This window comes from Myotis davidii, unplaced genomic scaffold (assembly GCF_000327345.1).
Source record: "Myotis davidii unplaced genomic scaffold, ASM32734v1 scaffold433, whole genome shotgun sequence".
Lineage (NCBI taxonomy): Eukaryota > Metazoa > Chordata > Mammalia > Chiroptera > Vespertilionidae > Myotis > Myotis davidii.
In genome coordinates, this window is record NW_006293776.1 from 2,957,949 (window position 1) to 2,967,713 (window position 9,765).

A 9,765-nucleotide genomic window follows, 5' to 3' on the forward strand; every position below is an offset into this window, starting at 1 on the left:
TGTTTAAACATTTTCTTAGTATTTATTATCATTACACTTAAATTTATTTTTTAATATTTGGTAATACTCATACCTTTGGCCCTAGATGTTGCCTTCTAAAAATCAAATAGTCTGAGGGTATTGTGATCATTGTGTGTAGAAGTCTGTGGTACTTCCTAGGGACCATCTGCAGATCCTCAGAGGAGCCCTAGAGAAAGTGTTAACTCTTTGCCTGCTTGATTGCAGGAGGAATGCCAGCTCCTGAGCAGGCCTCACTGGTGGAGGAGGGGCAACCACAGATCCGCCAGGAAACTGCCTGCACTGGCCCAGGCATGGAACCCGAGACCACAGCCACCACTATTCTAGCTTCTGTGAAGGAGCAGGTACATCCTCTTATTGGAATTTGCAATTAATGATTTCTTCAATGCCTTTAAAAATTAATCTTTGGATGTGTTTTAAATTTGTCTAACGTCCTTGACGCCTTCACGTTTTCTAATTATAAGGTGTTTACATCCCTGAGTACATTGGGATGACTGGCATGTAGAGCTGCTCCAGGTGCCAGTCAGAATCGGAACATGCAGGATACTTGTGCGTCTGCAAGTAAGGACAATATTGATGGTGATCGGTGTCTGTCTCCCATTGCAGAGTGTGTGCATGCGCGCAAAGCTTCGTCAAGCGTAGTCATATTGTTAACTTCTCTGCCAGGACTCTGGCAACCTTTGGCCTGTAGTGTTGAACCTTTAACATGGGTATTACCTAGGGCTGTTTCTGTGATTTTTGGATAAAGGCTATATATTTGTTGTGTTTGTCTGAATCAAAGTATATTCATTTTGTGAGCGAGTGTTCTAATACTTGTCAAACTGTGCCAGTTTGCTTTAATGTCATATTTATGTCGTTTTTCTTAAGGTCCTTAATACTATTTATCTTTCAAACCCAAGTAGCCTTTTAAATTAGAACTTATCTGTTATGCTTAGAGATTGGACTTCCTAAATTTAACTTTTTATGCTTTAAAAGTTTAATAAAGTGAATGTAATATTAAAGCTATAGATAGACTTCTGTCCCTCCCTCCAAAACAGAACAAAAATATACGCCGTTTGTGAGAGTTATTGTGCTGGATATAATCTAACTAAAAACTTAAAAATCTTACGATTAACCCCCTGGGTCATATTTTTCTCAAGAGATATAAATATAAATGTATATTTGCTGGAATATTCTTTTAAAAATCAATATTGGCAGTTCAAATGACTAATGAATACACATAGTAAAGAATTTTTTTAGTACCTCATTTATTTACTATTTGCTGTAAAGTAGGTGTGTGTTATGAATGATACTCCAGAACTATGACATATGTCTGTCATTAGAGCTGTGTTTTCAAGAAAAATGATTTCACAACTTATTCTAATATCAAGATGTCAAAATATTTACCATTCCTCCCTGAAATTATTTTTTATACATCCCACAACGTAAGAATTTGAGAAGACAAGAAAATTGTAGTTGGTACTGTTTTTGTTTTTCACCAAACCATACATTATCTAAGTTCCTCTCACCTTTAGGGAGGGAAAAGGGACTCTTTATTTTTTTAATTTTTATTTTTTTTATAGTACTTCATGGTTGTCAAGATTTGACCCAAGGAGCTGTAAAATGAAAAGACTCTGATTTATTTGAGGCTCTTAAAGTATACTGGGTTCTTGTGAAATATGACGGTAAATTTATCAAAAGGCCCAGAACTGACTTAAAACTAGAAACTGTTTTCAGTAAACATAGCAACAGGACTTTGTGTTTGTATCTTGAGACCAGATACCCTGCATGTTGAGGACGACTGGAAACCTATCATCAATTTGGCCCTGTAGTTCCATGATGCCTTCAGATGCCTTAAAAGTTTTATCTTTTGGCAATAAAGTGTTCTGAATGGATATTGTCTGGGAGATAGCCAGAAGGGTTCCATTTTTCCAAGATAGCTAAAAAACAAAACAAAAACCACCACACCAAACCCCCAAAACCAGATATTTGTTGTTTATTAGGAGAATTACATTATATCACCTGTATTATTTTGTTAGTAGGAGGATATACAGTGGGGCCTTGACTTACGAGTGTCCCGACTAAGGAGCTTTTTGAGATACCAGCTGTCTCTCGGCCGATTTTTTGCATTGAGTTGATAGAGTAATTTGAGTTAACGAGCTCGGTCTCGGAATGAATTAAACTCGTAAGTCAAGGCCCCACTGTATTCTACTCTTGGCTTTCATTCCTGTTCTAAAATTTTGACTTCATTAGTATGCTTTTACAGTTTTTATTCTTAATTTCTTTTAAAGTTGCTTTGTCAGTATTTCAATCATTTTAAAGCCAGTTAGTATTTCAGTCATTCAACCCAAGACACAGTATCTATCTCTTATTCCAAGATACTCGTCCAACTTTAAATAACTAACTTTAGCTCACATAGGATTTTTGTGGCACCAGGCAAGATACTCTGATACTCTCTGTAGTTGGCATAAAAACTTCTTAGGAATTTCCTAAAATATGTCACTCCCTATCATCTGCCCAATGAGACAGAGTTAGCTAGAAATAAGAAACCTAATTACTATTCATCTTATATATTTGATTTTATTAGTCTGTTAGTCAGAATGTGACATTCTCAGTCTTGTTGTACTTAAACTAGAGGTCCGGTGTATGAAATTTGTGCATGGGGGTGGGGGCAGCTTGGCCTGTGCCCTCTCACAGTGCAGGAGCGCTGCGATCTATCTCCCCAAAGAGGTAGGCTGGAGCTGGGAGGTCCCACCTCTGCACCGCGCAGAGCCCCGTACCCGCTCCACGCTGCACATGCAGCGTCAAGTCCCCGCCCACACACGCAGCCTCCTGGTGATGGATTGTTACAGCGTGAGGGCATCACGGCATAAGGGTGTGATGACCACATAGGATGTTATTAGTATAGATGGAATAGTTAATATTAGATCATGTCCTTGATCATGTATTGTATCCATAGAACCATATTCTTGGATGGGCTTCATAATTATTTAAATACTAGGGGCCTGGTGCACGAAATTCGTGCACTGGGTGGGGGGGGGCGGGAGTGTCCCTCAGCCCAGCCTGCCCCCTTTCACATACTGGGAGCCCTCAGGCGTTGACCCCCATCACCCTCCAATCGCAGGATCGGCCCCTTGCCCAGACCTGACGCCTCTGCCAGAGGCGTCATCACCATCCGATTGCCGATTACCTCTGCCAGAGGCATCAGGCCTGGGCAGGGCACTCCCAGCCCCCTCCGATTGCTGGCTTCGCCCCCCGCCCAGGCCTGATGCCTCGGCCAGAGGAGTTGACCCTCATCCCCATCCGATCACCGATCACCGGATTGGCCCCTTGCCCAGGCCTGAGGCCTCCGGCAGAGGTGTCAGGTCTGGGCAGGGAACCCCCAGCTCCCCGCGGTTGCAGGCTCTGCCCCTGCCCAGGCCTAACGCCTCTGGCCGAGGCATTAAGCCTGGGCACCGGGGACCACCAGCTTCCCGCGATCTCCCGCTCTGCCCCTGCCCTGGCCTAACGCCTCTGGCTGAGGCGTCCAGCCTGGGCAGCAGCGACCCGCAGCAGCAGCGGCCCCGGGATTGCGGGCTCCACTTTAGGCCCCAGCAAGGGACCCCTAGCTCCCGGGACTGCCAGCTTCGACCATGCCCAGCTCCCATCACTGGCTCCACTCCTACTTCCTGCTATCACTGGCCAGGGCGGCAAAGGTGCCCGATTCTCTGATCATGGCTGGGGGGCAGGGCAAAGGCGGCCCTGGGGGCTCTTAGCTCCCCCCTGGGTTTCCGATCACTGTCAGTGGCAGGGGGCGTCTTCCTGTGTTCCCTTTCGCCTCCCTGCATTGTGCCTACATATGCAAATTAACCACCATCTTTGTTGGCAGTTAACTGCCATCTTAGTTGGCAGTTAATTTGCATATCGTCCTGATTAGCCAATGAAAAGGGTAGCGGTCGTACGCCAATTACCATAGTTCTCTTTTATTAATGTAGATATGCTATACACTATGTAATGCTCATAGCCCTGGACTGATGGTATCAGCTCCACTGATCTCAAAGAACAGGCCTTGTTTGATGGCAGCAGTAGCTCAGGAAGGAAGTTTCATTAGGGCACGGAAGGAAGAGACCCCTGCAGTGCAACTGGGTGGATGGTCTGGGTTCCCATCCTGGCCCCACAACTTAACTGTGTTATCTTGGGAAGATTTCTTTTTTTTTTATTTTTTAATAAATCTTTATTGTTCAGATTATTACAGTTGTCCCCTCCCCCCCCCCATAGCTCCCTTCCACCCAGTTCCCACCCCACCCTCTGCCCTTACCCCTCCACTGCCCTCATCCATAGGTGTACGATTTTTGTTGCCAGGTCAAAGGTCATACACATGGAAAACGTAGCTATTTCCATCCACGACGTGTTCCTGTGTTCGGAAAGGTCTCTCACAACTTGTTCACGCTCTACTCAGAAAGGGTTTGGAGACACGTAACGGCTTTTTAAAAAAATGTGTCCTCTTATGTTTAAAATGAGGATTTTGTTACCAAAAGAGAGGAGAAAGCAACACTTCAGCTGCTGTCACCCTTGGGAAGATTTCTTAACCTCTCTATGCCTCTGTTTTTCAGTAAAATGAGGATAATAATGGTTATTGAGGGCATTAAATTAATCTATGTAAAATACTTGCAACAGTGTCTGGTACTTAATGCTCTTAGTAAGGCTTAATATTACTATTGTCATCATCATTTCCACATAAGGAGAAAAAGCTCTTCTTATAGTGTTTTTAAATATATACAGAGGTTCAGTGAGCCTTTTTTTGAACATTGATCTGAAAATAAGAAAACATTCTGAATACTGGGACACACTCCGGCTGTGAAATGTTTCACTTCTGCATGGTATTAAGCTTTCAAAACGTCATCATGTTGGTCTCACTGATTAGAACAGTTCTAGGTATATAGTATAAGAAATAGAGCATATGAAAATAATTTTTTTTAACATACTGATTTTGTGCAGCCCCAAACGTAACATAATATCAAGGCATTTGGTTAAATAATTGGGAAATGATATCTTTTAGTACACAATATTACTATATGAAATTGGTTTTAGAGTGTCATAAAACAATTAAATCTTCCTCTGCATGGCTACATGGTGATACTTTACTGGGATCTAGAAGCCAGAAACTGCTCCCATTCCTTGACAAAATGCTGATATTCACATTCCCTCCCTTTTGTAACGTGATAACTTTTTATATTTATGTCAGTCACATAGGTGCATACTTGTGCAATTATATTTTTAAAATCCTTGCTCTTTGGCAGATAAAAGAAGAGCCTACTTCTGTTCAAGGGCTACCTCTTTCCTGAAGCCACCTTCACCCACCTGCAGTCAAATCTCCCTCCTGACCTCCTTTAACACTTTATACCCCTGCTGGGACTTATCCCATGCTGCTTTGGACTATAGAATCAGCTACCTGAGGATAGAGCATGTTTTATACATTGTTTCACATGTTACCAGCCCCTTTTATATAAATGATTGCTCAGGAAGGGAATGAGTGACTAATACTAGCTATCACATTGTCTCCAACTGCCAGGCTGTTTTGTGAAGATAGTGGGACCTGGAGCCACATTCATAGAAACATTACTAAGCAAGAGAATCTCAAACAGCACCCAGAGAACTTATTACCTAGCTGTACATTTTTGTCTCTAAGACAACATGAATTGCATTTATCCACACTGATCTAGGAATTAAATCCAATCTCTGCGTGAAGCAAAATAAAAATGTATTTCATAGTGATGGTCGAATAATGGCATAAGGGTAGATATTTCATCTCCCATCTGTCTAACTTCGCTGGAAATTATGTGTAGGAAATAAAAGGATTTGACTACCTTGGTGATACCAAAGAATATCTACCATCATCCTCTATACCAGGTGATACAGATAACCACTGAAGAAAAGTCTCTCAGTTAAGGATCATGCTTGAGAGAAATACAGTCAATCCGTGGGAATAACAAAGCAATGTGATCCTTGGACTTGAATCTGAAATTACAGGAAATGTCAACTGAACTTTAAGCTACCAGTTGGCTGTAATTAGGATCATCATTTGGCAGGTCCTGCTGTTCAGCTCAGCTCCTAGTAAGAGTCCGGGAGTCCATGATGAATGCAGATGTTGGAAACAAGGACTTAAAAAAAATTATTTTTATTGATTTCAGAGAGGAAGTGAAAGAGAGATAGAAACATCAGCAATGAGAGAGAGTCATTGATTGGCTGCCTACTGCATGCCCCCTTCTGGGGATCGAGCCCACAACCCAGGCATGTGTCCTTGACCGAAATCAAATCCAGGACCCTTCGGTCCACAGGCTAATGCTCTATTTCCTGAGCCAAACCAGCTAGGGTGGAAACAAGGAAATATTTTTTTTAAATCCAGATAGTTTTCAAATATCTGGGAAATTTAAGAATGGTCTAGGACCTAGCTTAATATCGTATATACAGTAAGATAAAGAAGTGTGGCCAAATGTGATGCCTTCAGAGCTCCTGCTGCCATCCCTGCAACTTAGAGGTGTCAGCTGGCTTCACGGGCACAAAAGAAGCAGTCAGCCATGGCTGTAACTATCAACTAGAGGCCCAGTGCACGAATTCATGCACAGGGCAGGTGGATGGGTCCCTCAGCCTGGCCTGTGCCCTCTGTCAATCCGTGACCCCCCAGGGGATGTCCAACTGTCAGTTTAGGCCTGATCCCTGCCTGGCCTGGCCTGCAGGGATCGGGCCTAAACTGGCACTCGGACATCCCCCGAAGGATGTAGCAGTGCACCAAGTGGCAGGCAGCCAGGGAGGAGCCCCATCCTGGCCCGCTACACCTGGTGCCACACCGCTTGTGCTCATCCCAGCCCGCTGTGCCTGCGCCACTGCTTGGTAGCACTGCTGCAGTGTTGAGAGAGGCTCCTGCTGCTGCAGCTGAGCTTGCCAGGCATGAGCCCAGCTTCTGGCTGAGCAGCACACCCCCTGTGGGAGTACACTGCACCAGGAGGTAGCTCCTGCATTGAGCGTCTGCCCCCTGGTGGTCAGTGCGCATCATAGGGGCTGGTCAACTGGTCGTTCCTTTCGTTCGGTCATAATGGTCGTTTAGGCTTTTATATATATAGATTGGTCATAACGGTCATTTAGGCTTTTATATATATAGATTGGTCATAACGGTCGCTTAGGCTTTTATATATATAGGTTGGGAGAGGAAAATGCTCTTTAAGAGACCGTATGGCCAATCATGGATAGGGTTAGCAAGTATAATTCATAGCTCTATATAGAATGTAAGTTGATTTACATTTGTAAAATTACACATGTAATATGTATTATACTCTTTTGTTTTCTGTCATGAAGTTGCTTGAATAATTGAGATCTCTATTTGAACTTGGCCATACTCAGGCACTCTAACTTCCTTTCTGTTGTTCTCTCACAAACCACATTCCTTATTTTTGGTTTATGATTTAAGAAGTTTGGAATCCAGATGGAAGGTTGAGGCCATTCTAGAAAGTATGAAATGGTAAGCAAGGAAAGATTTGGTAAAACATAATAATTTTATTTGTACTTCTCTTACTACGGTGAAGTCCTAAATTAGATACCGCATGCACTTTTTTGTTATCTTTGATGAGTGAAAATTGCAATGTTCTTCATTAGTAATTCTCTCAAAGAGAACACTGCCTTTCAGGATATTTCCAACTTCTGGGAAAATCCAGTTCTACCTTTGGTATTAACTTAAGTGATATTTAAATTTCAAAGAATAAAATGAGAGTCATTAGAGATCCTTAATTTTTTAAGATAAAATAAGGAAATTTGGAGCCCAACTGTGCCCTATTGATATTACTTCATTTTTACATGCATATGTTAGCCTCAGTAATTACACACCCTTCCTGTATGGCAGAATGCCCAGAACTGAACAAATTCCAGTACAATTATTTACTTTATTCCTCTGAAACTGAAAAACTCAACTGTTGTGCACCTGCCTTTGCAACTTCCTTTTATTTGGCCCCTACATTTATTTACAATGAAATAGTTCTCTATGACACACCTCACTCACATGCAGAAGACAGAATTTTATTTCAGCTGTAAACAAGTAGAGTTTGTAGCTTAGCTAAAAGCCCTATACTAGAAATACAATGCCTGAAACTTCACATTTTTTCTATTAGTAACTTAATATTTTTTTTATTGGCAACTGAATTATCCTGTTAATTGTAATTATTGCATGATATATGAAGTCTTCTGTGCCTGCACTGCATCATCAAACACAAGGTAAGATTATGTCTTTTCTTAGTGATTTCTGTGGGATCTTCAACTTTTCAGCTTTATCTCCGTAATATTATGGAAATGAGGTTCAAAATGAGGTCAAGTGTTAGAGCTCTTATGACACTGGCCTGGACTCAAGAATTCTGAACCCTGATTCTTGGCTCTCAGGAAATCAGCCCTCTTAAATTGCATGAGTTGTGGTCACAGTGTAACATTTCTTCTCTTCTATGTCTTAATGATGTACTGTATCTTCCACTTCAGGTATCTCTGTGATTAAAGACTACAACAGAGTGTTGCCAATAGGTTTCTTTAGTATTTGAATGTTCAAAAAAAAAAAATTTCCCTCAGCAACATACAGAAGTAGATTGCCAAGTTACCCGACAAGAGTTATAGCTAACATATATTTTAACATCTGCCCATGCTTTCTGAGAAACTGACAGATAATTGGCTGGATCTGTAAGCAAAGTTTACCAATCTTATGTATCCCAGGAATACATCCCATATAATAAAGAGGTGATATGCAAATTGACCATCACATCCTCACACAAGATGGTCACCCCCATGTGGTCACAAGATGGCCGGCAGGGGAGGGCAGTTGTGGGTGATCAGGCCAGCAGGGGAGGGCAGTTGGGAAGGGCCAGGCCTTCAGGGGAGGGCAGCTGTGGGCAACCAGGCCTGCAGGGGAGGGCAGTTGGGGGCAATCAGGCCGGCAGGGGCGGGCAGTTGGGGGCAATTGGGCTCGTAGGGGAGCAGTTAGGCGTCAATCAGACTGGCAGGGAAGTGGTTAGGGGTGATCAGGCTGGCAGGCAGAAGTGATTAGGGGCAATCAGGCAAGCAGGTGAGCCATTGGGAGCCAGCAGCCCTGGATTGTGAGAGGGATGTCCAACAGCTGGCAGTCGGACATCCCCCAAGGGGTCCCAGATTGGAGAGGGTGCAGGCTGGGCTGAGGGACCCCCGCCCCTTCCCCCATACACGAATTTCATGCACCGGGCCTCTAGTTGTTAATAACTGAGTATTCTCTTTTGAGTCAATTGGAGACATTTTTTAGGTGCATTGACAAATCTCCAGGAATTTGAACAGACTCTATCTGGCTTTTCACACATACCGTATTTGCCGGCGTATAAGACGACTGGGCGTATAAGACGACCCCCTAACATTTCCACTCAAAATACAGAGTTTGTTATATACTTGCCGTATAAGACTACCCCCTCTTCCGCACACCTTCCACACACCAAATAAAAGGTAAAACAATATCAGATTTGATTTTAACATTTTAATTTATATTCAAATGCTTATGACATGCAGGAAAACTGTCACAAGGCTGTATGTAATCAAACATATACATAAAACAGTGCAAGTTTATTACCGGTAAACATACCGGTAATTCACTAAAGAAAACACACTCTATAGACTGGTACCGTAGATGCTTCTCAGGAACACAGGCAAGCAGCCCACAACCTAGAGGGACTGTCAATGATAGAAGTAAGATAACAAATAGAGGTAGAGAGCAAGTGCCGGGCAAGTCCCTAGCAA

General features: G+C 42.8%; 1 protein-coding gene across 2 annotated transcripts in view; it reads left to right on the forward strand.

Moving 5' to 3' along the window:
- The first annotated feature begins 211 nt into the window (after positions 1-211).
- The window catches only part of LOC102768934 (plakophilin-4), an 82,966-nt gene continuing 73,412 nt past the window's right edge, over positions 212-9,765 (forward strand). The window contains exons 1-2 of one of the 2 annotated variants that reach the window (XR_001514491.1): positions 212-362; positions 483-579. Coding sequence is in view for 1 of the 2 variants with exons in the window: in XM_015566300.1 (XP_015421786.1) it covers positions 231-362 (132 nt within the window). In the remaining variant the exon portion in view is untranslated. The remainder of the gene's footprint in view (positions 363-482; positions 580-9,765) is intronic. The other variant, XM_015566300.1, reaches the window with a different exon arrangement.